This window comes from Numenius arquata, chromosome 8 (genome assembly GCF_964106895.1).
Source record: "Numenius arquata chromosome 8, bNumArq3.hap1.1, whole genome shotgun sequence".
Lineage (NCBI taxonomy): Eukaryota > Metazoa > Chordata > Aves > Charadriiformes > Scolopacidae > Numenius > Numenius arquata.
Genome location: NC_133583.1, coordinates 33,752,535 through 33,780,530, shown reverse-complemented (window position 1 = coordinate 33,780,530; position 27,996 = coordinate 33,752,535). Strand labels below are relative to the sequence as shown.

General features: G+C 44.3%; 1 protein-coding gene across 1 annotated transcript; it reads right to left on the bottom strand.

The window, feature by feature from the left end:
* Nucleotides 1-17,277: 17,277 nt before the first annotated feature.
* Nucleotides 17,278-27,589, bottom strand: GORAB (golgin, RAB6 interacting). Its single transcript, XM_074152286.1, has 5 exons — nucleotides 27,458-27,589; nucleotides 26,082-26,430; nucleotides 23,580-23,681; nucleotides 21,647-21,787; nucleotides 17,278-19,026 (listed from the first exon to the last, which is right to left on the bottom strand). Exons 1-5 carry the CDS (start codon nucleotides 27,519-27,521, stop codon nucleotides 18,555-18,557), a joined length of 1,128 nt encoding a protein of 375 aa, XP_074008387.1. The 5' UTR covers nucleotides 27,522-27,589; the 3' UTR covers nucleotides 17,278-18,554.
* Between the last annotated feature and the right edge of the window lie 407 nt (nucleotides 27,590-27,996).

Below are 27,996 nucleotides of genomic sequence, written 5' to 3'. Positions count from 1 at the left end.
ATGGAAAGCAGCTTTATGCACGTCCATAAATCTCCTTTGTAAGTGGTCATTAAAATTGCGTCTTGTTTAATTTTTTTTTTAATCTCGTTTAAACACTTTTTCTCATCTTGCAAACGAATGATGTCATTGGCAGGCCCAGTAATGAACTGAAAAAAAGTCAACTTTCTAATGTTTTGGGGGCTCTCTCAAAAAGCAAACATTTCAATACCAGTCTGCTAATCCAGCCACATACTTAAGCATGTGCTTAACAACCAGCTTGTATTTAAGTGCCTTGCTCCCACGGGGACATCTGTCACGCTCATCTTCATGCACAAATGATGTGCTTAAAGTGAGGTGCATGTTTAAACTGTTGCAGGATAAGAGTCCCTGGGCCTTGCTGCTGAGCTGTTGAACTAGTCCTTGCACGGGCAACATGACTGAGACCCCACAGCAGCTGCACGTGGGTTCCCTGAACCACTCACTGACGGTCACTGGTCCTCCCTCCCCTCCTGCAATCTTGAGACCAATGTCCTTGGGGTTTCCTGCATTGCTGCTTTCTTTCTAACACTCGAGCCCACCTCTTCTTTTTGCCCACTGTTCAAAGAATGAGGCTTTCTCCAGATGTCACAAAGCACAACCATCACTAACCTGCCCGGCCCTTTGCTTCACAGATACGCCCTTGACACCCAAAACGTCATTTGGTTGAAAGGGTCTTTCCCAGACACTTGTGTTGTTTGGTTTGGGTGTGTGGCTGGGGTTTTTGGGTTTGTTAATATATATTTTTTTTTTTTTTTTTTTTTGGAAGCTGTTTTAATGAAGTGGAAGCAAAACCAAATAGTAGGCTGCGCAAATGGGGAAAAATAAATGCAAAACTTGAAAATGAATAATTGGCGTGGTTTTAATTAAAAAGTGGTTAACTGTTTCAGGGTGAAGAGCATGGGTTTGGGTTGACACTGTCTGAACCCTGGAAAGAGCACGTTAAGCTGTTCACCATGCTGCGTGTTAAGAAAATGGGAAATAAATACATCCCAGCCACTTGGAAAACTAAACCATCTTTAGGGCTCAGTTGTAAACTTTCTTCAGCAATTTATTAGAGTTCTAGAAAACACTTGTTGAGTAGCCTTGGCCTGTAATAAATATCAGTCCTTGTTTGTTTGTTTTTGTAATGGGAACAAAACCACATCTTTTTCTTTCTAAAGTGGATAATTTAATTACATGGCAAGAAACACATTCATTGTCCAGAATACCCAGAGAAGATTGCCATGAAACTTGCAGTTCTGTGGAGAGAAGAGGGGGAACAGAGCCAGCTGATACCCAGCATCGGTTTCAGGGGAGATTTTCTTGTTGGCATGTCCATTTACGCTGGAGATGATGGTAGCACTGGGATTGTCATTATAAACAGGAGGCAGAGACGGGCACCTCTGCGTAAAGCAGTTCTTACCCCAAAGGATGTGGAGGACCCCAAAGGAGGGGCAAGGCAGATGTGAAAGAAAGGGAACGAAGGATAGTGAAAGGAAGGGACTCGTCTGGCCCATGCAGCAGGGACATGGGGACATGGGGAGCTGAGCTCCAGTCCTCCATTCTCAGCCTGCTGTGTGTGCTCATGGATTTGTCGTGATTTCTTCCAGAAAATGCAAACCCCAGGCTTCTGCCTCCACTGCCAGCAAGGAGTCTGTCGTGTCCGTGTGTCAGCCCTGCTCCAGGAGCCCCGCTCAACTGCTTGCTGACACGTTCTGCATGCCTGGTAGAGGCCTCTTTCGGACCCGTTCCAGTAGAATGGGTGTTGTTTGAAGGCAGAAAACCACCTCTGTCCTGCATCTCACATCTGATCCCAAGCTCTCTCAAACCTAGCTTCAGTCCGAAAAGATCAATGTTTTCTTCTAGGGGCTGAAATGCTTCAACATTTCTTGCTCTGCAGGCTGTCACCCATTCTGTGGGGACTTGTCCTGGCCTCAATGGTAGGAGGCAGATAGGGGTACTAATCACAAGGGAGTCTGGAGGTGATATCCTATGAGAACAGGGCGTGCTTGTGAGCATCCGTCCCCTTCTGTGCCCCCATTTTTGGGAGCCTGCCTTGCAGAAACAGACACAGGAGTCGATCCGTTAAAATCAGTTCTTGGTGGGTTTGGTTCGCCCACCCTCTGCAGGCAGCCTGGCTCTGGGTTTAATACTGAAATAGTCTCTGAGCTGAAATAGCTGAAGGGGGGTACTATCCAGATAAGCAATTACCCAGTGCTTTTTCCCAGGGACAGCCCAGCAATTATGGTCAGCAATAAAGAAATCCGACATTGTCAAAACACAGACCCTCATTCCTCCAAGCTCTTCTTGAGGGGCACAATTAGTGTGCTGATGTGATTAAAGCCATGTTCAGCTCTGTGATAGGAGAGCCAAATGCACCCAGATAACTTGTCCAAAGCCAGCCACTTGAAACTGAGGCGTTGGTTACCTGATTTGTAGCCAATCAAGTAGAAATCAACCATTCCTGTCCACATAGCTACATCATGCCGTTAAACAGCCAAACTCTCTTCTCTTACATGTCTTTGAGGGAGATGAAATCCATATGGCCCAGAGAGCGAGCACAGGCTAGGGATGGAAGAAAGGACAGAAACAGCATTTCTTCAGGACAGAAGACAATGGAAACGTTTCCACTGATTCCAATAGGTTCTGAACCAGCGGCTGCAACCAATTTTCCTCCTAAATGGACTTCCATATGTCTAAAAAAGTCTCGCAAGCGCTGGAATTTGTTACAGAACAAACCTGTACTTTATTACTCTGCTCCCTGACTCTGAGTGTTTCTCCCTTTAAATTCCTTGGTCAGCCATTTCTGGGCTTCAGGGTTCGCTTTCGAGAAATGCATTCACTTCTAAAGAAAACAGTTTCCATGAAACAGAGAAAAGTCTCCCCCCTCTGCTCCCAGACTTCACTTCGCTTTGCTGGGAACTTGTGTCTTTAGCTTCATCAGAAAAATAAGTAGCTCGATGTGCAGAGGAAAGCATGGGGAGGAAATCAAGTTCACCAGATCTGAAACCTTCTCTACAGATAGCCTCTGAAATGCAGGTATTTTGGAAAACACCTACCAAACTGTTTTTTAACAGAAATTTTCCACTTTCCACTTCTCTAGAAACAGAAGAGATTTTATTTTGCCCTCTTTGTGACATGCATCTTCGAAGGATTTCTCCCTTTCCTTCTTTCATTAAAATGAAACAAAAATTGGTAGAAGTGGACTTTTCCATTTTCATCAAAAACTTTTTTGTAGGGAAAGTGAGTCACTTTCATAATACCCATGCTATATACTACATTTAAGGGATTTAGGAACCTATGTACCATTTTCAATAGCCAATTAGGCACTACAAGGGACATCTGCATGCCCAGCTTCATATCTATATTCCAGTACTATCAGTAAAGGTTAAGCAGTTAAATACCTTTTATCTTGTCCTGAGGTGTCAATGAAAGCCAGACTTTCTACAATGTCTTGAAAATACAGCTTAAGTTTGATTAAGTTCCTAAAGCCTAATAGAATTTTTAGAATTTTCTCCTGATGCTATACTGGAATGGCCATAAACATTATAGTTTTCCAATTCATCTATCTGAGCAACAATATTTTCTATTTCCTTGCAAAAATGAAAACACAGGAAGAAAGTTTCAAAGCAACTCCCCCAAGGAACATCCCTAAGGCCCCATTTAATTCACAATTTTAAGAAGTTTCTAAGCTTCCAAAGTATTTCTTAGTTGATGTTAACTTCAGTTTAAGGGTATTGTTTCAAAACGAAATCTCTAAACATTTCATTAGAAAACAAAGCCAAAACGCTTCGATTTCTTTTTCTTCCTTTGCCAAAACAGTTCGTCAAGCTGATGTGAATTCACAGACATTTTCAGCCAACCTAAAGCACAGTCTTTGGCAAATAAATAATTTGCCTAAAAAAAGAAGTAATTGTCCCGTTCTAAGAATAAGGATAAAATCCATCCATGATTTTAAGTGCTCAGACTAAACAATGATGGAGTATTTGCCCTGATGATAGAAAAAGAGAAATAAATTTTGCTTATTACTCTACACATATATTTATACATATCTGAAATTTATATACACGCACATACACACGCGGCCCTTTCCGTCCAACATGAATGTTTTCAACACAGAAAAAGTAAAGAGAAGAGATTTAGTGCTGATTAGAACAAAAGTCGCACTGTACCTTACAGATTTCAGCATGTCTCATTAAAACCAGGCTTGAAATATACATATCCTTTAATAAATAAAGCTTAAGGTACATAAACACTGCAGCGGATATAAATTATTTTAACCAAAGTATGTAGGGAAAAAAAAATTACTGGAACACCATGATCCAGGGAATTTTACAGTAAATTGGACTTCATCAGCGGTTTTGCATTTTTATTTGATTTTGGAGTTCCTCCACTAAAGCTGTAAGTTTTGTAGAGTTTATTTCACACCTTGTAATTTAGAACGTTACACTCCATCGAAATTCCTCTCAAAAAAAGGACCTGAGTAATTAATGTCTTTGGGCTCAACGTTCATTATAGCCCACTAGTGTGAAAATTCATAAAAATAAGACATGGGATTAGGAGCTTAACAGCCTCACACATTTGCAGAGCTGCTGCATTGGCAAATATTTCCCTGCCCTTTCGGAGCGGAGCACTCTCCTGGCTGGTTTCATTTGTTTCATTGGATCATCCGAGTCATTAGGAAGTGCCTGAAAAGCCACTTCATGTCTCGCGCTCGTATTTTTTTTTGTGGAAGCCGAAAAATAAAAGGGGTTTGGGCCATTTCTTCCCATGTTCTTCTATTTTCTTCATTTGGTGGCAGGATGTGCTTTAACTCCTCATGGAGACAATGGGAATTTTGGCCACTTGCAGCAAGGGGATTCCAGATGCCCTTGGAAAGGAAGCAGGACCTAGGTTTTGATTACTGAGAGCTGAATCGCTTCCTTTATGAAAACACCCTGAGTTCTCCTCCCTGGTTCCAAAGAGGTGGAACAGCTCTGGGTTGAATCACAGACTCCGTTTTGCCCTCGGTGGATTCACAGATACAGCGGGTGAATTTGTCCAGTGAACAGCAACTTTGAGTTTAATTTCGGAGGGACATAAACCATTCACAAAGTTGGGCTGAATTTGACAAGCACCTTTTGCCAAAAAAACAAACAAAACCAACAAGCCTAGTACAGGAGGCTCTTTTTTAAGCTTCAAAACATTTCATTCCAAAGTGTTTTCAAAGCAAAGAGGTTGACTTCATGTAGGTGTTTCTGAAATGAGCCTTTTGGAGGTTTTATTGAAAAACCTGACTTTAGAAAAAAATAAAGTTAAACTGTAAAATGGAACATTGTGTTTCAAATCACACACCGTGTCCTAGGTTGACTCAATATTTCTGGTTTATTTTATCTTTTTTTTTTTTTCCTTTTTTTAAGACTGTCCTGGTTCAAAACAAACAGAATTGCTTCATTCCCTGGTCCCCTCCCCCAGGTATCTGGATTTGACCACAGTACAAAGCATCCTTTATTCACATAGGTTGCAATCATTCACCCCAGGACATGGCTGGCCAGAAACCCTAAGAGTAGATCAGCACAGCTCTCCCTGCAGCTCTGGCTACTCAATTTCCTTCTAAACTGGGCAATTCCTATTGTGCTGAAGTCCCTTCCAGACCTGAGTCACTCACTCATCAAGGCTCCCTCTATAGCTGCCGGTGAGAAATTCCAGACCAGGATCCTCAGGACAAGCCATACTCTGAGCATACCACTTGATTTTAGAGGAAACCAAGCTGTTCAGTTTGGACTTGGAGATACTTTAAGTGAGGGGATGTGAAGTCCGCAACAGATCTACTCTTGGACAGAAAGTATCACTGGAAATTGCTGTTTTCACTACTGCACGTGGCTGTGGAAAGGAAAACTTTTGTCCAAGATAGATCAGCTATTGCATCTGCCCTGGAAATTAGTTTGTCAGCAGCAGCTGGGAAAAGTGCATCAGCATTCAAGTACTTTGCTGCCTTCTGATGTTTAAGGTCACATTCGCATTACCTTTCTGCCAAGCGATTTTTGGCTGTAAGACGATGCACGGTCACCGATCCAAGGAAGGGCTTTTCAGGAAGTACTCCAAAGAAGAGCACGCCAGAAAAAAAGGCCCATTTTATTTTACTCTGCCCATTTTTAAGTAATACAATTAATATAACTGTTTTAGCATCCTAAATGTGGTTTACACATTTTACCCCATGAACAGTGCTTCTAACTGAACGCAGTTAACACACTCTTAAACAAAAAAATTGCACATCTTTGACCTTAATGAAAGCTCCTACCTCCAAGCTTCATTTAGAGGCTGTGTTGCAGCCTGCCTTTGCTCTCCAGTCTGAGAGCTGTTTTGCGCTCAGAGTAAGCCACCTTTGCAGAAAAAGGGCGAGTGGATTCTAAGGAAACATCAGGGCTTCTCAGATCGGTGAAAACTGGGAGATCTCTCAGCAAAGTTGTTCTTTAGTTTGATCAAAAAATCTGTCATCACGTACTCTGGCTGGTGAAGAGGTGATAAAATCATTCAGCTTTGGGACATGGAGCGGTTCTCTCAAATTTAAATCAGATGGAAAGAAAGACAACTTGTTTTCAAAAGTAGTTAGGCTCTCAGCAAGGATTATGACTCTTATCGTTTTCTTGTAGTTGCAAATTGAGCATGTTTCAGGGTTCAAATATAGCAGTAAACAACCACCATACTTTTCTTATGAACTTATCTTACATCATAGCTCTGTCCCCTTATGAGGACAACAGCCACGAAACCTGGTGCTGTTGTCCATGCGAGCATGCAGTGATCCAGCACTTTCCCTGCTCTGAGGATATCTACATGAGTTGACGCACAAGCATGAAGATGAGTCACAGATGGCTCGATTAGTGTTGGAAACTCAATGCAGATCTGAGCAAGTTTTGGATGCTTCCCACCATGCATACTTCACTCCCTGTCTCACTGCAGAGCCTGCTGTGCAAATGCTTTAAAGGGTGACACAGAGAAAGGGCTGTGCCCTGGGAAGAGGAAAAACCATTCTCCTCAAACAGAGTTTATGGGGCAGGGAGATTCAGGCTTAAACTGCAGCTGTGGAGCTTCCAGATAGAGCTTGGGGTAAACTTCTACTGCTCAGAGACAGATACTCCTTCACTGCAGGGTGCAGAAACTATTGGACAACTATCTGTCAGGACAGACAGGGTGGAGTTGGTTGCGACTATGAGTTATAAGACATCTTGAGATCCTTTCCAGTTCTGTCACTCCAGAACAGGAATTTACCCTACATGCACCTTAATCTTGCTTGGAAGGTGCACCCCGAAAAGACACAATCTACAGGTCAAGTCCACACACAGCAGCTACTGAAGTAGCAATCAAAGAAATAACACTAATACAACCTTTCAGAGGGAGCTGAGCTCACATTTCTTCAGGGAAACATCGCCATGAGTGTCATGCATACTTGCACAGTTAAGCAGTACTGAAACAACAGGTTTTGTTTGAGGGTACCCAGGACTGGATTAAAACTGCTGTGACCCCATGCAGCCAAACACTGATGCTGTGTATACCACTCTGCATAGTCAAATTTATCCTCTGAATTGTTATGGGGTAACTTTAGTCCAACAGAATTCATGCCAGATGGGGTATCATATGTCTTCCTGCAGTCAATGTAAAACATGAAGCCAATATAAACACTATATAGCATGTTCTAGCTAATTCAACACAAACCAACACACCTGATCTGGATCATATTTGTCCTGCCAGGTGATTTTGCAATACACAGAGTGTTAATGATGTGGAATCCTAGCCCCATCTATTGCCCTGACAAGCCCTCATCTAGTGTTTCCTGCTTAAGAAAACTCTCACGTCAGTTCAAGCTCACATGCAGCTTTCAGAATACTAATGCCATCCTGACAAGTTATTCATGATGAGTTTTCCCACTCTCAAGCAATCAGGCCTACAAACGGAGCCTGTAGGGAAAGGGATTTATGCCTCTTAGTAGAGATGCAAGAAAGAACATTGATATTCAGACCACTCCAGAAAACCACCCAGCAGAAGAGTCCCAACTGTTATCTCTGTATGAGACAGACAACAGACATCAGCAGTGTATGAGGCAAGCAGCCCTTGACCTGCTCTTGACAGTAGAGCCAACTTATGGCCAACTGTCCAGGCTAGTGGAGCTGTAATTTGACGCAGGTCCTTGCTAACCTGAGGCTCTACATCATGAGCATGCAAATCCAGCACACCTTCTGTGCCCAAGGCCAGGACCCAGTGGGGCTTTCTCCCACTTTTGGCTATAGACACCACACATGCCCTCCATATCCTGTCAGTTCCACTGACCACCTTGTAGCAATCTCCTCAGCTAGGGCTCAACATGCAGGATGTACCAAGGCACCCTTGTCCTTCAAAGATACGCTGTTGTGTCCTCTGAGAGAACCTTCCACTTCCGCTGGGGTGAAGGCCAACTCCTGGTACCCCCATTGCCACAGACAAACCTGCTGCCTGCTTGTAGCCCAGCTAGGACGGCAGTGTTGGATTCACCTCCACAGCTTACCTTAAATACCCCAACAGGCCTGGCACGCACATGAAGCCAGGGCCATTTTCCCTCCATCTCCAACCCATATCTCCAGCCCTACAGGACAATTGTCCCTGGCCTTCACACACCTCTCTACTGTGCCCCGAGCCTTCAGAGCCCAAAGCTTTGGGCTTAACACTAGATACTGTCATCACGCCTCTTGGCCTTGAGATAAGGAAAGGTCTAGGGATGCCACAGCCCCATCTCCTGAAGGCAGTGCAATTATCAGGTGAGGGCTTGACTAAGCTTGACTAAGTTTATACAGCAGGAAAGTGGCATTGGCATGCTAATCCCACCTCACACAGTCCTAAATGGGCTTGCACAAAAAAACCTGAGAGGCCTCTTGTGTCAGGGTTAGCTGGTCGTTTCTACCACAGAAACTCCTGTGTCAGAACCTGCAAGTATTTAAAATTCTCAAGATTTCTTGTATTTGTTGTATCTGCCTTCTGTTTTTTTGAACTTTTATGTTACATGGTGCTGAGCTTTCAAGCTTTTATCCACAGGGACAAGGCCATCAGGTGACCCACAACGTGGACAGCCAGCCAAAACTCTGGGAAGATGGAATGTGAGCAGATAGGGCGTGGGGAGAAAACTCTAGATAGAAGAGGGAAGATCTGGCTGTGAGAGGTTTAAAATGACCCTGAGAAAATCTCTAAATTGAGAGTTTGGTAACACTGAAGGGGTGGAGAGGAAGGAAAATTTTAGAGAAGAGAAGGAGGACTTCCCAGCCTTACTTTACGTTACTGATAGCAAGGCTGTGTCTAAACAGACCACCTACCCCCTCTGAGCATGGGGTGACCGTGGAGGTGATAGCCAAGCAGGGAGGATTGTGTGGCAGTTTTTCATCTGGGCTTTGCCAATGCCTGTCTCAGCACTAATTATAAGAAGCAACCCCCCTATCCACAAAACAAGGAGGCACAAATTTAGCAGAGGAGCCTGGGGAGGTGGTGTCAGTGCATCTCTTTTAAGGACATAGCCCTGACAGAATGTTTAGCATCTTTTCTTTCTGGTAACTACAATAGCTGGGAAAAATAAAACAGAAGAAAAGCAGAGAAATGTCAGCTGTTCTTCAGGTCCAAAGCAGAAGCAGGAATCTTCAAGGCCATGCAGGACTGGGAAACAAAAGCTCTGAGTTGAATTAGTTGTGTACCAGTCGGTCCTGTAAGAGAAGCCAAGTTTCTACCTTGCATGGATTCCCTGTGCTCTGGTGTGCAGCTGAGCCCCTGACGTCCACAGGGTGGATGTTTTAGTGCCTGGCTCTTTTTAACTGGCACATGTTAAGAGCTTTGAATTAACAGGTGCATAAAAACTGTCAAAAAACACTTAGCTCTCAAGACAGTCTGTCGGTTGTATTAAAAATATGGTTTTATGTAACCACATTCTCTCAACACTTGCTGGGTATTAAAGCATGGGAAAGTCACTCGCCCTTTCCAAATGAAAGCAGCGGTGTTTAAACTCACCCAAAGAAAAGGAAAAAAATAAAGAAAATGAGAAAGGCTGCAGTTCCTCTGATCTTGCCAGGGAATTGCTCCTGTTTTCCACACTAAATGTAGATTTCTTCCAGCAAAATAGGACCTGCCTAAAGCTCCAGACTAGAGGCAAGCACCTAGCAGGTCAAAAGGCCAGTGTCTTGCAGCCTTACTGAGCTGAAAATAAAGGATTTTTGACAACTGAATGGGAAGATGTCTCACTTTTTGACTGAGGAGGTGGTATTTGCTGTAAGCGTGGTTTGATTAAAAAAAAATCAGAGCTTAACAGAGGTTTAGAGCTAGAAAAAAAGCTATTTGTTCCTATGCTTCAGAAGAGGATTAGAAATGGTTTTAGTTCTCCTTCTTCCCTCAGTCTTGAGTCCTGAACATCTGGGATCCCAGAAACAAAAGCATCAGGTTTCCAGAGTGGAGAGAGTTGTAAGACACAGGTCCAGGAGAATTTTTAAAACTCTCGAAAGCATTTCTGAAATCAGTTCCTTTTTAAATATGTGGCAAATACATTAAAGTGGGCTTTGGATTAAAGTTTTACTGCCTCTTGATAAAAGCCATTCGCACCTTTGATGTGTTTGTGGATGGCAGCCATCCCAAATGCCTTCCCCAGGCCTCACACCCATCAGGAAGTCTCCCTCTGGCTCTCTCCAGGAATGCCCAGATGGGTTATCATCTGTCACCTCTCTAGAGGTTACCAACTCAAAACAGCCACCTCTTGGGTTGCAGACACAGTAGGTGAAAGCAAAGACTTCTGAGTGCAAGCATTTAGGGTTTAATGGTGAATGTGGATAACCCCAAAGCCTGTGAGAAGTGGGAAGAACAGCAGGAACCTGGGCTTCTGAAACTGGCTGTGAGTTTAATCCTCTGAGTTTTAATTCTATGAATGAAAGTCCAGTAGCACTCTGTGTTCACCCACCTTCTGCTCAGCCTGATGGCTCTGAGGAGCCCTTGTTGTTTGCCTAGCCTGGAGGACAGATGGGTCCAGGAAGTTTCTCAGCAGCTGCTGGAAGGAGGAAGGGAAACTGTTTGAAGGACAGAAGGTGAAAACTTATTGGTGGCTTGGGAGGGTTTGAGTAATGAAAGACTCCGGTGCAGTTGGGGCAGAGGAGAGGGACTAGGCCTTGAAAAGTAAACTGCGATTCCCCTCTATAAAAAGCAGATATAGCTTTGTGGATGTCAAGGCCAGAAGAGATCATCATGAGTGTCCAAGTGCAACTGCTAAACCAAAGAAAGTATTTTCCGATAGCTCCTCAGGTTCTGCCAGTGAGAGCATCACCCCAAGAGACTCACAGAGGGATTGCCACTGACAATACCAGACATGCTGAGCAAGTCAAGGAGTGGGAGTCTGCCTGCTTGGCAGTGCTCATTTCCTGCAGAACTGGTTAATGTCGATGAGACTGATGAACACTCCACAGTAGTTAGGGGATGTAGTGGGATGTCAGGGAGAAAAGTCCATCACTAAATATTTTGATTTGAGGAACACAGAAAAGAAAACAATTGGTATTTTAGCAGATGGGAAAAAAAAGATCTGGAAGCAAGAAGAAAATCCTGCAGAGAACCAGGCATGAGTTTTAAAACAGCTGCAAGATGTTCTTCTTGGAGGATGAGAGAAGCATGTTAGAAAAATGCTGGAATGGACCTGGTTCTTTATGAGCACATCCTCATGCCAAATATTATCATCTTCTTTGCCATGAAGCTAACCACCAAAACGTGGGACCAGCTGCAGCTCACACGATAGCGAAGCCAGAGACACAACCTCTAGGACATCATCAGCACTACAGACAATGAAATTTGCACAATCAGCAACAAGAGACAATGCCTAAACAGCTACAGAACTACTCAAAACATGATGCAGAGTTTTGGGTGATATTCAGAAACGTAATTCAGATCCAAATTGGGAAACTTTGAAGAAGATGTTGTCTGAGTTGGATTAACGCTTCATTGAGACAGAGGACCTGTCTACACTGGACTGGGAAGAGTGACTCGGGCCTGCAAAGACATAGCTGTTTCACTCTACCTAGCTCATGCTGCAATGACAGTGAGTCTACTCAGCACAGATTTCAGCACACACTCACTGCATGGGTCTCCAGGGAGTTTGTAGAGTTTGTTGCCCAAACTAACAATCTGAGGGATAGCCAATTTGTGACTCTTCAGCCATTCCATACGCAGTCAACAAACTCTTCTAGTGAGGTGCTGGGCTGATGGCTCATGACCTGCTCAGGCTGGGTAGTGCAAAGGGTTACCCTTCCACATGGAGAAAGGAAGGAAGCAAGATAACACAGCTTGCTGAGACACCATTTGCAGGATACCTAGCTCCATCCTCTAGTGAAGGACTTACACCAACAGTGAGTTGTTGTCATCTGCTGCCTAGGAATGACTCCCAGGGCTCTCCATCCCTTCAGCTTTCCTGGGAACATGGTGGTCCACAGCCAAGTGGAGGCAATGGTTAAGAAGGTCTGCTACCCTAGACAGTAGGTAGCTGAAGGGCTACTATTTCTGTTGCTGCTGGACCTTATGACTGCAGTGCAGCCAGGGCATCCCTTGACATGGATTGCTAGCAAGATGCCGTATGACATTGCTGAGTTCATGGAGTGACTCTATCCTCTGTTCTTCTACCTCCTTTGCTGGCTCTTTGAATAAGGAAGGTGTGTCTGTGAAGTAACTCAATGAGGTCTCCTTCACGACATTTAGGTACTACTGCAGAAGCAACACGAGATCAGCAATTATGCGTTTGGAGATGCTCCTGAGGCATGTCAGTGAGACCCTGACTGCTGCTGTTCTGTTATAAACCCATCGCAGCATTTAAGAGTTGTCAAGCCACAGTGACTTCAGAGCAATACCTTCCCAACGACAGAGTAGACTGAGATCTTGGGCTCAGTTTGGCCCTGCATCATCAGGGAATGCCTGCAAACCAGAACAAAGACCCACTACTGCTCACTGCAGAGAAAAGAAATGTCAGAGAGACATTTGAAGGGTCAGATTCAGCACTGACAACAAGAACACGAGAGGATCACACCAGATGATCATATGTTCAGGTACATCACCAGCACTGCCAACTGCTTCAGAGAAAAGCAAGAAACCCTGCGTAGGGAAAGTTAAAGAGGCCAATCATTTGGGGATTTATTTATGACAGGGTTCACGTTTATTACCCACCGAGCAATTAAGGTTGGTTTGTGTGTTTTTGTCTTACTCAGCTCCAGCCCTCAAAACCAGACTCAGGGAGGGCCAGAGCTTCAGCCCCTGCATGGTCTGGGTGAACAGTGATTCTGTTCTTGCATTCAGCCATCTTTCCACATCTTCCCCCATCCTTCAAAAGGCAAGAGACTGAAGAAGTATCGCTAGCCCTGCAGCTTTCACGTTGCATGATTTATATCCACTCCAATGGGATCACAAGGCACAAAAATGGGTTATTCCAGCTTTTGGGGTTTCATTCTTTGCTGCGAGGAACTTCCAAGCTTTTCTCTTACCGCCTGCTCTAATGGATTCCAGCACTCCACCAGAGGACTGGGCTGAACTGGGCTTGCAGGGCCATCTGTCCCATCTCAATTATCCAGCAGTCTCCAGAATGCAGCACAGCCCTTACATGGTGTAGCCCTGGAAAAGGGAGTCACGGGTTGGCTACCCAGCTCTAGTGTACAAATGCAGTGCCCGGCCCTCAAACATGCTTCCCAGTCCGATATCACATCGATGGCACCCTGCGCTTTCTGCACGCATGCCACCACCCACTACGGCCTATTCAGTAGGACACTGTCCCCATCCTTTGAAGGATGGTGTGGCATGGGGTGCGGAGACTGCCAGATCTCTGCCACACATCAGGACTGCTTTACTTACTGCATAAGAGCAATTTCTCCCAGTTCTCACCTCTCGCACACACGTGCCAGGTGTGAAAACCAGCTCAGACATTAAAACCCACTGCTCAGCTCTAGCAGCATGGAAAAATAAAATCACTGGCCGATCAGCCAAACAAGCAGGTGGGAGTGGTATGGACAGAGGCAGGAGAGACAAGGTACTAAACCTGCCCAGTGCTCCCAAGCGCCTCATTATACTGATTTATGTTTAGCTAATTGAGAAAATGACTCTAACTACACAATCCAGGCCCTAATTCAGAAAGGCCCGAGCTTTTTAGTGTCTCTACCTGTGTCTTAAAAGGCATGATTTAAACCCTGTAACTAACAGGCTGCCAAAGGCAAAGATTTGAAGGATCTGATGTCCTATCATGCTGAGGGGGTGAGGCTTGGCTAACTTCTCTCGTTACTTGGTCTTTCCCCACTGACGTACAAGTTTGCTGCTGAGACATAAATCAGGGGAAATGATGAAGGAAACCAGTCTCGTGCCCCATCAAAGGAGCCAACACTCACTTTAATAGGACCATGCAGACAAGCCTAAATAGGGCACTTAACAAGCATGTGGTTTCTATTATACCAGCCCACATCTCTACACCCTGTTTGCATTGCCACTGGCAAAACCCTTTGTCCCTTTTGCACCACACCTGCTTATATCCACAGAATTAGAAAAGGTACCATGATATAATAGCGAAGTGTTGAACGTATGATTTCTCTGTTGGATCGGGCCTGCAGAAAAATTGTATCTAGCTCTCAGCAACATACACAGCTATGGCATGCACAAGAGCGGAGCACAGAGATCCAAGACACTAGGTCTACAGAGAATCACATGAAAGCACCAAACTTAGTCCGGGATCAACAGCTGCTCAAAGATCCTACATAAGGGGCATCTGGTAAAGTACCAGGCCTCAGGTTGGGACAGTTCATATCAAAGGGGTGTTGATTCATGTTTGAACCTTGAGAAAAGGGTGTTAGGAACAGAAAATCTATTGATCCTACTGTCCCAAGCAGAAAATGCGGAACAGAGTGAATCCCAGTGTGGGACGCAATTCGATAGCGCTCTGCCCCTTTCTTTGGCTCCAAACTTCCCCCGAGTAGGGTAACTTTCCCATACACAATCCTTTCTAGCATGTTCTTAATAAAGCTGGTCAGGAAACACAGTACCCCCAACCACTAGGCCAGTCACTGCTTTTCACTTTTACTAGTTTTTCCTCGTTATGTTTAGATGGGATATAGGCTCGAAGGGAAGACCCACTGCATCGCAGAAGGTATTAAGAAGAAGAATGGCTGATAGAGAACTTGAGTCTCTCCGCAGACAGCTACCTTAAGCTGAAGCCTCGTGAGAGCCCAACTTCAGCTGGCTGGACATACAATCAGACTGGGGATTGTCCAAGTATTTTACACCATGCACTAGACATCCATGGGAACCCCAGGCTGAGCCATGACCATCTGTGCTCATTTAAACATTTCTTGACAGAGGAGGGAGTGTTAATCCCCACATCCTGGCTAAACTGCAACATGGGCAATCATATTGTGCTTTGTAACATTCTCACAGTGGTATGCATCTGTGTTTTCCACTTCTTTCCATAATGGTAATGCGGTGGCACAACACAGAAATGGCTACGTTGCCACAGGAGAATGCAAGCCCCCTGTGATGAGCCCTGCAGTGTTACTGTCTGATTATCACACATGGCTCTATTTTTCCTGCTATGGGTGTTCAACCCCAGCATGCTTCACATTCAGGTTTCTACCTCTACCTGCAAGAGGTCCTCACTTAACAATCTGCCCACCCATTCCTCATCTATGCTGAACTTTTAGTTTTTCCATTTGTCTGAACAGATGCAACACACCAGCTGAGTGGGCAGCACACCTGCCTTCAGTGCAGCCCAGTGACAGCAGAGCCAAACGTTGTAGGACGCATCAGCTGCTACAAAGGTAGAAATGGCTTTTGTTTGAAGAGCCTCAATTCCAACTGTTTCCTTTCCTTCAAGGAAAAACAAGGAAAAAAACCAACCCTTTTGTTGCACCAAAATCATCTCCTGGCATTTCTGACCAGCGCACATGTTGTTACAATTATGACTGGACTGCTTGGCTCCGGCATAGGGGGAATGTTAAACCGGCACACTGGCACCCATCAAAACATTTGCGAACTTCCAAAGTGGAACTGACACCATGGTAGTGGTTTATATCACACGTCAGAGAAAGGCTTCATAACTCAGATCAAACAATTTAACTCTTGAGCTCCCTGACTAGAGAGAGCGATCAAATGCTAGGCTGCCTATTGTTGTTTCATATGGCTGTTTCATGTGGCTTCCAGCCAGTTCACTTCATTTTGCAAGCTCAGAAGTTAAAGACACATAGAACTGGCCAGAACTTCGACGAGGAACTTCTAAGAGAATAGAAACTGCTGATTCTAACAATGGAGTTTTCCCTGTCAGGCAGAAACAGAGCCAGCGCTATCAGGATGGCACACAAGAAATTTTTCAGCTTTTAAGTAATTTTGTTGGATATAAACTTATTCCCTGCTGAGGGAGCTCATATTCTTAAGCAGTTGTCAAAAGGTCTTTGGACTTACAATTCTTTCCCTTTTTTGGCTTGAGAAGTTCAAACAATAATCTTATCCGTAACAACAAGGTGCAATCAATAGGGCTATTTCAACTACATTTTAGCCTACTAGGGAACCACAAATTATATGCAAAATGGTATGCATGTGCTTCCTGTAAATATCATTACAATTTAACTCTTCTGTCAGATGCTTTTCTGTATGTCCCCCGATGAGCTGAATACAACTGTAATGAGGAACAGACCTATCCACTAGGACTTAAGATTCTCTTGAGGAGCAACCGGGGACAGCTGCAGAGGATGGAAACAAGAGTGGTACAATTAAATTAATACTGCACTTACTGGTATCCAGTTTTGAAAACCATAATCAGGTTGCTACAAGCTGTTCTGCAACTCCAGACAGAGCAAAGGAAGTCAGTCACAATTTTCTCACAATACAATCAAATCTTCAGCTTTTAGGCCAGGTCTTCCAGCAAAATAACAGGGAATGCAGTGTATCAGCAACAACTGAGCAATGCTTCACGCGTATGCCAAATGTCATGTTGGAGTTTTCTAACTTCAATCAGCCCTAATTATGAGTGGCTTAACTAGGAAACAAATTTATCCCTCTCTCTCTTGCGTATGAGAGGCACCAGTAGAGATTTTCCACTGCTGCCTTGGGACACGATTAGCTGAAAAGATTCCTGCCATGTCTTTGCTTGGAACAGTCTTTTTCGAGGTTTTACCTTCACACAGCGGAAAGTTGCCAAAGGATATATCTGATATTTTCATTTATCACCTCCTCTGGAAAAGCAGTCTTGGATACGTGTGTTAGTATCAGATATCATAACTGAAAGTAAACACACTGCGTAGAAGATGCACTGATTTATTAACAGAATAAAAATGAAATGTAGTGACATGTTTTTCCACTATTAAAGCCATAGAGACAATCAACGTCCCATTTATATACTCGATGGCGTCATTCAGTAACTCATTCATAAACTCTGACTGACACGTTCAGGTCAGGTATTAGAGAAACCATTTCCACAATGAAAGCAGCCTTCCTCTGTTCCAAAGCAGATAGCCACGAACACTATCCCCATGGTTTGCAGCTGCATCGTTCTATGGGAGGTTTTCCTACGTCCTCTAGTTTAATTCCGGAGACTTTCTCCACCTGGGATAGCTTTTTAAAGCCTTTCAACAGCAACAGAGCAAAAGAGCTGAACTTCTTGTGGGGTACAAACCCACTCTTCAGGCAAGAAAATGCATTGAATATTATATGAAAATGGGCTCACTTCCAATATACAGTGGGGATTATTCATTACAAGATCCCTGGCTAATTACTGGAACTTTGAGGCAGATCCATCAGAGAAAAATGTTTGTAATAGAACAGCTTTAATTGTAACAGTTTCTTTTGTGTGTTTCTACTTCTACAGCATACATTCTGCAATGTAACCTATAATTTTGTTAAATCATAGCTGCTGTGATTTCATAGATAATAATGTTATTAACGTATAGCTGTGTGATCTCACATGATCTCGAAGAAATAGGCAAAGTGATAAATAGGATATATTACAAGTGACTTTGCAATTTGCCTCAATATGAGAATTTCCTTTAAATCAGGTACAGGAAAGAATATCAGCTACGAAGATAATTAAAGTAAGCACTTGGGTTTCATAGGATTAAAAACCATTGAAAACTAATGCCTTACGGATGCAAAGTAAGACAAACATCCTATCGCAGTTGTCAGGGGACAGAATGGGTTCAGAAGCAGAATAAATTGTGGTGTTTCCTCCTGCAGATATGTATCTCTTGCCCACTGCTTGGAACATATATCTGTGATATCAATATGCTAAAAGCCTTTGGAAAAACCCAACTTTGCTTCCAAGTATCCTGTTTCAGGAAGGTACAAAGCCCTGTGAAGAGCAGGGCATTAGAACGTGAACTTAAACCAGAATGATGAAGACAGATGGTGACCCCCAAATGAGAGTCTTGTGAAAAAAAAAAGAGCCTCTAAAATTTGAAAACAAATTAAAAGAAAAGAGAAATGAAGTGCATATTAATGGTCCGGCAGAAACCCAGATAAAACATACAGCACACAAGCCCACAGAGAGTATATCATCCATAACTGGTTGGCTTATGCAAAGATAGTAGTCATGTATCAGAACAGGCTGGAGAGTTTCCTGGAGTCACACTCACTGCTTGAGTTTGGCTGTCCGTGTTGGAGAGGGATTTGGTACCAGAGGTTTCAGAGGGAACCAACTGTTCAGAAATGGCAGGAGAAGCGACAGCACGGTTAGCATGCTCCCCCTCCCGTGCTGTAACACTGGGAGTGGGGTTTTCCTTAGCTGTCCCAGCATGATTGTATGACTGGCTGGCTTGTCTCCCTGCTTCTGCCTCCTGCTGCTGCAGTATCCGCTCCACCTCTATCTCAAGTTCCAGATTTTCCTCATCTGCCTCCACTTCCAGCTGCTGCATTAACTCCTCCAGCTTCCTGGCCTTGCGGAGTTCATTCTGCTGTATGATCGTGCACAGGTGCTCCGTGAGGTGCTCCTTAATCTCCGTCTTGTGCTGGAGGTCCAGCTTGGCGGCCACGTACTCCGACTCAGCCTTATCATACCGCTTCCTGCAAAATCATCATCATTTCTAGTGGGTTAGTTCTCAAAGCACTTTACAATCTGACACACGGACAGATACTTTAAGCATCCATGAAATAGCTGGCATTGCAAAGCACATTGTATTTCATGACATGCCGCTACATTAGTAAAAGGGAAGAAAATAAGTGTGAACCCATCAAATCTTTTCCTCTTGACAGATTAGCCTCCACTTCTGCTGTATTCCAAGAGTTAATTTGCTCATCCGAAATCTACAGATTGAACCACAAACAAGCATATTTACTGCCTGTTTTAAGAGATGCATCACTAGCAGCAGAAAGAAACCAACAGAAATTGTGTTTTCACACTTCCAGTGAACACCCATCTAGTGAACTGAAACAATGCAAAACAGTTTTGTGTTTTTTCTAATCCATCCAACAGATAAAGATGTTACAATGGTGCTGTACATATTTACATCCGGATCTGGTCTAGAAGTTTACTCTTCTGGCCACCCATATATATGTTCAGAAAACCATGAGCAGCACAGATTGACACAGCATATGAATGACATCAATAGTGATCACAACTTTTGCGTGGCAACAGATGTAGAATTTTATTGTAAGCATCCCCCTGACACACACCTCCTGCCAATTTGCACTTCCTGTCATGACAAATACAGCAAAAAGGAAACATTCAAAATATTTATTGAGGTTAACACATCTGGGATATCTAACACTTCAATGGTTGGTGTCCACATTAGTGATGCATCTTCCACTACATTCAATGAATCTGTATATTAATTCTGATTTAGTTAATAGAAAGATAGATGCAATCTTGCTCATGAGGAAAGGGAACATGCAAAGGCTTTTGCAGAATGACTACGCAGTGTACCGTGCAGAGCATTCGTAAAACTAATATTAGTAAGGTGGTTGAATAAAGAATCAGCTGTTTTATAAAACCAGATTCAAACATCTGGTTAAACAAAGCAACAGAAAGATAGGTGAGATCCTTTGCTGAGGGAAACAGAAGAAAATAAGACATAGAAAAGCCTTCCCAAATATGTTCTTTCATATAGTAACCACAAAACTTTGACCCAGCTGTAAAGGCTACGTCTGCAGTGGACAGAAGATGCCCACTTACGTTTCCCTCAAAGAAAGTCAGGATTTCCCTGGGTCAGGTACCTGAAATGGAAAAACTAATGCTATGCTGGAAACTTCTGCACAGTAAACCTTTGGGCTGAATTCACATATATTCTTCACATCATATTTACAAAAATTTCATTCCACAGCAACTGTCAAACGCCCCTAACTATGTATGTGCTCAGGACTACTTAATATTGCACCTTTTGACCCACTGAAATTATTTGTGGTTTAGCCTTAAAATATAGAGCAAGAATGAAAAAAATGCTCAAAAAGACACCACTTAAAAGTAAATCAACTTTGGCTCATAATGCATAAAAAGTACAACACTGAAAGTATCTGACTCGCATTTTCAAATCCTGCTCTCACAAAAAGAAAAACTTAGTAAGTTCATGAAAGACATTAAGTATTTTGTAGAGTTCATCCCCTTTGTCCTACCAGTATCCCCTTTCATTATCTCCATTAAAAACTGCTTTCCAACCGTCAGAGCCCCTTGTGTTATATGCTCTTTTGCCATTAAGCATTTCAAATAGACACATTATTACAAAATTTTGGTAACGAAATTTCCAGGAGCATTTAATGGTTTTAGAAACCAGACTCAAACCTAAAATAAATTGACATGTTTTTCCTCTTGAGGATATGAAATTCTGTATTCATTTGTACTCAGCTACTGAAACTACAGTTAATCTTAGATATTTCAAATGATAATTACACAAAAGAAATCCTTATTTTTTAGCTACCACTGCTATTTTTTTAAAGACTAATTACCATGTTTATTGGCCTGTGGTCAACGTATAGCAGAAGTCACAAGGAGAAATACACGTTTAACACATTGAACCGTGAACCAAAAACCGCAACCGAGCATTTCCATTTTATAATGGCTACATAAACATGCTGATGTTTATCTACTGATGTTGTGGTTTACCCACAACTAATAGGGTGTTCCGATTAATTTCTTGCATTTAAGGAACTCATCAGAACCAGAGTGATTAAAGGCACATTGTGAAGGGTGAAAGCTTGCTTTTTCCTTCAATTTTTGGTCCCAGCTCCAAAAGCACTTCAGCAGTATTATATGTTTTAAGCTTAATTGGTCCCATTGATTCCAACAGGACCAGAGCTGTCATCAACAAGCAAGTTTCCCTGAAAAGGACTTTCATTTTAGGACTTTTAAAAAAACTCTTTCCCCCTGAGAAGAAATAAACAACCTTGAAACAATAAAGCAGGGCTTATGGACAACTGCATAGTTAAAGCAGTAAGTAGGTCTCGTGACAGCACGAAGCTGGAAAGCAGAGTCTGCAGTCAGAAAACCTGCTTCAGTTTCCAAATTCCAAGGGAAAAATTAGGAAATAAAAAGCACACTTTTACCTCAAGATTTGAAAGGCCCCCAGACTGTGACCACTTTAACTACACATTATTACAATGACATAACTCCATTACTACTTCGGTGACAGGAAACAGCGTTTTCTCCCTCCACTCGGACAGGGCTATTCCCTCCTCCCTGTCTGTCGCTTACCGGGCATAGGAGTAGTCCAAGCTGGCCTGATCAATGCGGTTCCGCAGGATGCCAATGTCAGCAGATACCATGTCATCCAGAGCTTGTAACTCCTTCTGAATCCTTTTTAGTTTCACTGTTTCAGCTTGAGTTCTTTTGGATCTGCAAAAGGAAGATGCTTTTTTTTTTTTTTTTTTTCCCTTTTCAAGCCTCTCTTCTTGACATAATGGGCTCCACTTCATTTGCAGAGCAACTAACTTCTTTAAGAGTTATTCAGAAGGTTTCTCCTTTATGGTTTAAGACTTTTGATCTTTTTTAATATCCACAGGGATGTAAAATGCCTGCTATTAAAGGACTACGGCAAAATTACGTAATGACTATAATCAAAGTGCCTAAAATGGATTGTGTTTCTTCACTGTGGAAACACACAAGAAGCTGCTGTATCTAAGTAGTTCTCGGTGTAAGGAAACAGGAAATGGCTTGGGGGGAGCAAGAGGGGGAAGGGTATTTAGGCCTGCAGATATCCCCTTTCAAAGAAGCCCAGTTAGTAGGGGCCAAAAAGTCACCTAACCTAAGCTTGATTTCCATTTTGTAAAATTATTCCCAAAAGGCCTAGCCAAATCCCAATGAAGTCAATGGAAAGTTTTACATCAAACACAAAGGATTTCAATCAAGCCTTTTTCAACTCAGCCTATTCATTCCTAAGTTCTGAAAACTAAATGTTGCTAAGGGCAGCAAGCTTTGATGGATTTCACTCCCAAGCAAGCTAAGTAACTTCAAGAAGCTTTACACCAGGTCACTTTGCTGTCATTCATCTCCACCAGCAAAGCCATACTTTTCAGTCACTACTTTACACCCCAAAGCAGGTACTTGAAAGCAAGACTAGATACGTAGGTAGTGACACCATCTCTCATTAGACCAGCTGATGCAGGTGGAGAGAAACAGACACCCTGCAGTATTGCTTAGAGCCTGAAGAAGGCCTTTAGATGTCAGACATAACTCCCTAGCTATCACCTTCCAAATCCTCCTCTCTCTCCTCATGTTCTGCTTCCAGTAGGAAGAACCCACTCTGGTGGTCACAACCATGTCTGCTGTCCTACAGTGGCTCAGAACAAATATACTTGTTTTTTATCTCTGCCTGGAAAAGGAAAACAAAATCTTCAGAACCTCAAAGAGAACCTTCTGCACACTACTAAGCTACGTTCACCTGTGCTACCAAAAAGCTTTGATGGGCATAACACAATAGGAGTCTGGGAGACCACTGTGAGCCTGAAAGCTTCACATCTCCTTCCTTGATCCAGTGTTACCAGCTGCTCCAACATCCTTCCCTACAAACATTGCCTTCTCAGTAGTCTTAAACTATCTCTGTGGACAAAGCTGTAAAACGCCTTGAAGTCTGGTCATCCGAAGGGCAAGAGCTAACGACTGTGAGAACTTGTGAATTTTTATAATTCCTAATCATCCAGTGGTAAAATGGTACCTTCTTAAAGTTGATCATCTTCTCAACATTTTTCACGTACTAATAAGAAAGAATGAAAAGCCCAAACAGAAATAGCTATAGTTTCCCTTCATAGATTAGGAATCAAATAAACTTTCCTTAAATTCAGTGAAAACAAATCAGGAACAGAACAGGGATGAGTATGTGAGTACCCCAACTTCCAAACATGCCCTTACTAACAGGCTGGAGGATTTCAGCTAATTCTCAAATTGTGTAATAACGTTTCCATCTGTGCACAGAGCTGCAGCTCTGGAAGTGTGAAAAGCTTAGTCACAACTTCTTAGCCAGCACTTGTCATCAAAGGGAAATGTCGATCACAGCTGCTCACTTGTGGAGCAGCACATACAGAGCAGAGAGGAGGAAAAAGTGAGGTTTAAATAGAAGATATGCAACTGGTTGCAGATGAAAACTAATCCCTTCCTCAGTCTCTGCCCATCATGCAGCATAGCCCCTTACCTCTCAGCAATAGCTTTGGCCAGGAGTGCCTTCTTGCGTTTATTCTTCTCTTCTATCAGCCGCTGCTCTTGCTGGAGGATTTCCCATCGTGATTTTTCCTGCCTGCTCGTTGATAAGAAGATCAAAATTAACAGAAAGTTCATTTCTCTCCCTGTTCCCCAAATGACACCAATATTCACCATCATATTTCCTGGAGTAAACTCTAAAAATGTCAAAGGAACAATAAACAGGTTTCAGTTCTGAGGAAAGAAGAATCATCTGCAAGAAGTAGTTCAGACCAATAAAACACTTCCAGATGAAATCTGCCGATCAGAACAAAACTCTTCACAAGCAAGTAAGCTGCTGGTTAATTCAGCTTTGCTGGAATAAAGAGCATACAGCACTTTTTCAGAAATGGATGGAATTTTTCATTTAAAGGATGTGCTTCCCCACTAGGTAGAAGCAGTTTCAAGTTTCTTACTGGCTGCTACAAGTCACCATCTGTTCAGTCTGCCAACACAGCCTCTTTTTTGGAAATGTTTTTTCCATAGAGCAGATCCTCTCACAGATCTGCTTTACAATACAGCCCCCAAGTAATTAAACTGATACAAATGAAAGACCGGTAAAAGTTACAATGAAAATGACCAATGAGGAAGAACAAGAATGCACTTTTGCCACTGGGGAGTTATAAGGATTCCATTTCCTAAGCTACATCTACTAAGAGACACAACAGCCCCAGAGGATGGAAAACAAGGTCCCAGGTGAGAGGGGACAATCTGCATCAACTGGGCAGGATTAAGGAGAAACAAAAACTGCTTTGCTGCTTTATTACCCTGTTGTGTTCTTCATGCCCTCTTTCAAGAAGTATCAGCTTAAAAACAGCTTAGCTTAAAAAAACAGCTTAGCTTAGTCACCCAAGTGACTCAGCTATCTCAATCTTAACAACCATCTCTGGACAAGAATATCTCTTCAGACTTCTCCTCATCACCCCATTCCTAAAACCTCACATAGACAAGATTTAAATTCAAGTGCACAGGCTGAGATGAATTCAACAGATTCAGGGGGTGGTTGTTGCAGCTAAATGTCATGTGCTCCCCACAGAGTGAAAAGCTTCTCTGCAAAGCTTTAGCTACCTGCTCCCCAGTCAAATAGCGGCTGTATTTTTCACCACCATGATGGAGCTGAACAGCCAGTACTACCAGTGAGCTGCACGCACACAAGGAATTTGGCACTGCCCTTCGAAGTGCTGCTACTCTGGTGAAGGGACAGCTATCGGTAGGTAGGTGATCCCAGCCAGGAGCCAGGCAGGTAAGCGGCAGGCAGCACAACCAGCAGCTGCAGCCTCTCAAGCCGTTTCTCTGCAAAACAGAACCTCCCAGATCCTTTTGAGTTTTGAATTGGAGAGAAGCCACACACTGCTTCTCCACACCAGTGATGCTGACTGCCATAGTCCTGCCTCTGCAGCAGAAAGCACCTTCAGCCCCCTGTGAGATCTTACAGATAGATCTAACCAGAGACAGGGTCTGGCACACCACACTTGGAAAGCTGCCGATGCCTGTTGTGGGTGAATACAAATGATGCATGGCAGTCTGGTGGCCAGCTAGTGTTTGTTAATTATATTGGGCAGAAAAGTTTGGACCTGCATAGGAACTCAAGGCTGGGGCAGCATTGTTATAGTGTTTTAAAAATAAACTATATGCCCTAGAAAAAAAATTAATCCTTTTGCCCCTCACACTTTGCTTTGCCCACTAAGGGAAAAAAAGAAAATTAGCACTTGGATACAGACAGGAAAACAAACGTGAAGAGGTAAAAGCAAGTAATTTCTCATATTGGAGATGCCTGCCCTCTCCAGCATTTAGGCAGCAGCTTCCTTTTATAGGCTACTGTCTGAATTCTGGATGAACTAAGTAATTGCCACATTAAATCAGAGTCCCAGAGAGCCATGTTCAGTACTTTTTCCTTTCTCTCTCTCTTGTGTCAGTTTGATGTTTCTGAGGGAGACAGACACCCCATTGTGGGTTCACACGTGGGGGGAAAGCCTTGAGATTGATCTCATCTTGAATCATAAAAGCTATAGAATGGTTTAAACCTGCAATTTTACCTCCCTACCAACATTTTTGGCATCAGCAAATTTGCAGCAATATTGTAAAGGTGAACACAAAGTTACAGCATATCTACTCCCAGATGGGCTTTTTTTGTTGTGGCTGCTGGCTTGTCTACCTAGCATGGTGGTGAGATTAAGTCTTCACAAACCATTAATACAGTCCTACATCTTGGGTGCTTTATGGTGTCCCACTGCCACAGGAAATTATCTGAAGGCGGGACAGTGCATATCTGCATGGATTACACTACAGAATTTGATCTTGGATCAGAGATGAAAAACAAAGGTTCAATGTAGAGGAAGCAAGCACGATCTCTCAAAGCTTCCTATTAGATACAGACAAGTACATTATGCTTCACAACAAAAGAAAAAATCAATACAGACTAATAAAACCCATCCCCTGATTTTACCGACTTACTAACAATTCCACTTTCTTTTTCTCCACTTTGGAGTTTGGCTTTGCAGGGCGGGTCTGGGCACTGTCACTGCCATTACAAGGCTCTACTGGTGTCACTCCCTTCTGCTGGTCTCGGTTGTCCCTTTGGCTTTGATCTCCTGCTGAAGGAGGACGAGGTGGTGGCACAGGCTGCTGAGGTTGACAAGGCTTGTGCTTTGGTACAGAAAGCAATTGCTCAGGAGGAACAGAAGCTGCTCCACCCTGCAGTCCCAGCTTCTGACATTGCTGCTGGAGGGCTTTTTCTCTTTGCGTTTGCTTCCGACTTTTATTCACAGTGTGGGGGCGATGCTGCTGCTCCAAGGGTTCATACAAATCTATCAATGGATGAGAGGGAGAAACAGGATTAAAACCAAATCTTAAGATCAAAGACAGGCTCTGTGAATTAGCTTTTCTTGGCAAAAAACCAAATTGGCACAAAACCAATCTAAGGAAAAGACATGCCAGGGTGTCAAGGGAAGGCAATGTGGGGGAAAACCCAGAAACCTGTAAATGTTTTGTTAGCCTAAGAATCAGGAGTTTTAAAGGATCTGAGCATCTCAAACAAGAGGGAGGAATAAAGGGCTTGGACTGGGGGACTAAAGGCAGAACATTAGGAAGGATTGGAGGCAGTCCTTGGGACAATCACAGAGAGATGGGTGTAGGGCCAAAGAAGGGTCCCAGGCAGTCTGGTGGGCAAACTGGGGGTTTATAAAGTGAAGAATGGGGAAGAAAAAGGTGACGGGTGGGCAAAAAGGAGACCGGGAACATGAGTGAGATAGTGAACAGACAGATGTGGTGCAGGACAAGGGGCTGGAGAGTTTGGAAATGTGACAAAGAGGTTGCGGGTGGAGAAAGAGAGAGAAGCTGGACGGGAGGCTGAGAGGAGCAGTGAGAGATGGAACCTGGATGGGAGGGGCCAAGGGACTGGCTGGGGGAAACGACGGGCGGCCCGGAGAAGCTGAGGTGTTTGATGTGGGGATGGACTGGATGAGCTGCAGGGATGGATAGAAGCGCAGATGTAAGGGGCTGAGCTGAACAAGGAGGCCGAGGCTGACCGACGGGGGGGATGAATATGAGGGCTGAAGGGTAGGAAGCCATGAGGGGGTGATAAGACTGAGGGGGCTGCATAGATAGGCCGGGATGGAGGGGTATGCTGAGGCGAAGGAATGAGGTGTCGATAGGGGGGCTGAGGGGAGGGAGGGAGAGAGAGAGGTGCAGCCGCAGGAGATGACGGGGTGCCGAGGTCCGGGGGCTCCTCCGCGCCGCGCCCAGTCCCGCTGCCCCCCCGCTAACCGGCGCGGGCGCTGCGGCCGGTCCGGTTCCGAGCCCTGGCCCCCGCCAGAGTCCGGTGGCGGTCCGTACCTGGGCGCTGACACCGCAGGCGCCGCAGCTCCTCCTGTGAGAAGCCGGCCCAGGCATCGGCCATGACGCTTCCTCCTTCCGCTGACGGGGCGCCGCGGAAGGCAGGGCCCACGGCTGCCTCGCCACCGCCGCCCGCCCGCCCGCCGCAGGCGAACGCCGCGGACAGCCCCGGCCGGCGGCGCCGGGGGGGCCTCGCGTCTCCGCGGCAACGCGGCGACGGTGGGGAAGATGGCGCCCTGAGGGGACAGGGAGGGGTAGGCCGCGGGCTGGGAGTTCTGAGCAGGAGGGAGCGGGACCGGCTGTCGGGAGGTCTCTGGGCTACGAAGGTGACAGGGCCCGGAGGCCCCCGGCTGCCGTTCACCGGCGGGGCAGCCCCTGGGCTCACCAGCAGGCGGGCAGGCCCAGCGCCCCGTCGGTGCGTCTGCAGGGCAGTCACGCCCGCGGCGCTCCTGGCGCAGCACAGGGGCTCCGGGGAAAGCTGTCCGTGCAGCAGGGCTGCCGTGGGCTTGGCACACGGCATGTGCAGCTCTGTGTGGGTG

Excerpts from the sequence above, each read along its gene's own strand:
- GORAB (XM_074152286.1), bottom strand. The coding sequence starts at position 27,521 with ATGGCCGATGCCTGGGCCGGCTTCTCACAGGAGGAGCTGCGGCGCCTG. Across the intron at positions 26,431-27,457 it reads CCTGCGGTGTCAGCGCCCAG|ATTTGTATGAACCCTTGGAG; the intron begins GTACGGACCGCC and ends ATCCATTGATAG. Across the intron at positions 21,788-23,579 it reads GCCAAAGCTATTGCTGAGAG|ATCCAAAAGAACTCAAGCTG; the intron begins GTAAGGGGCTAT and ends TTCCTTTTGCAG.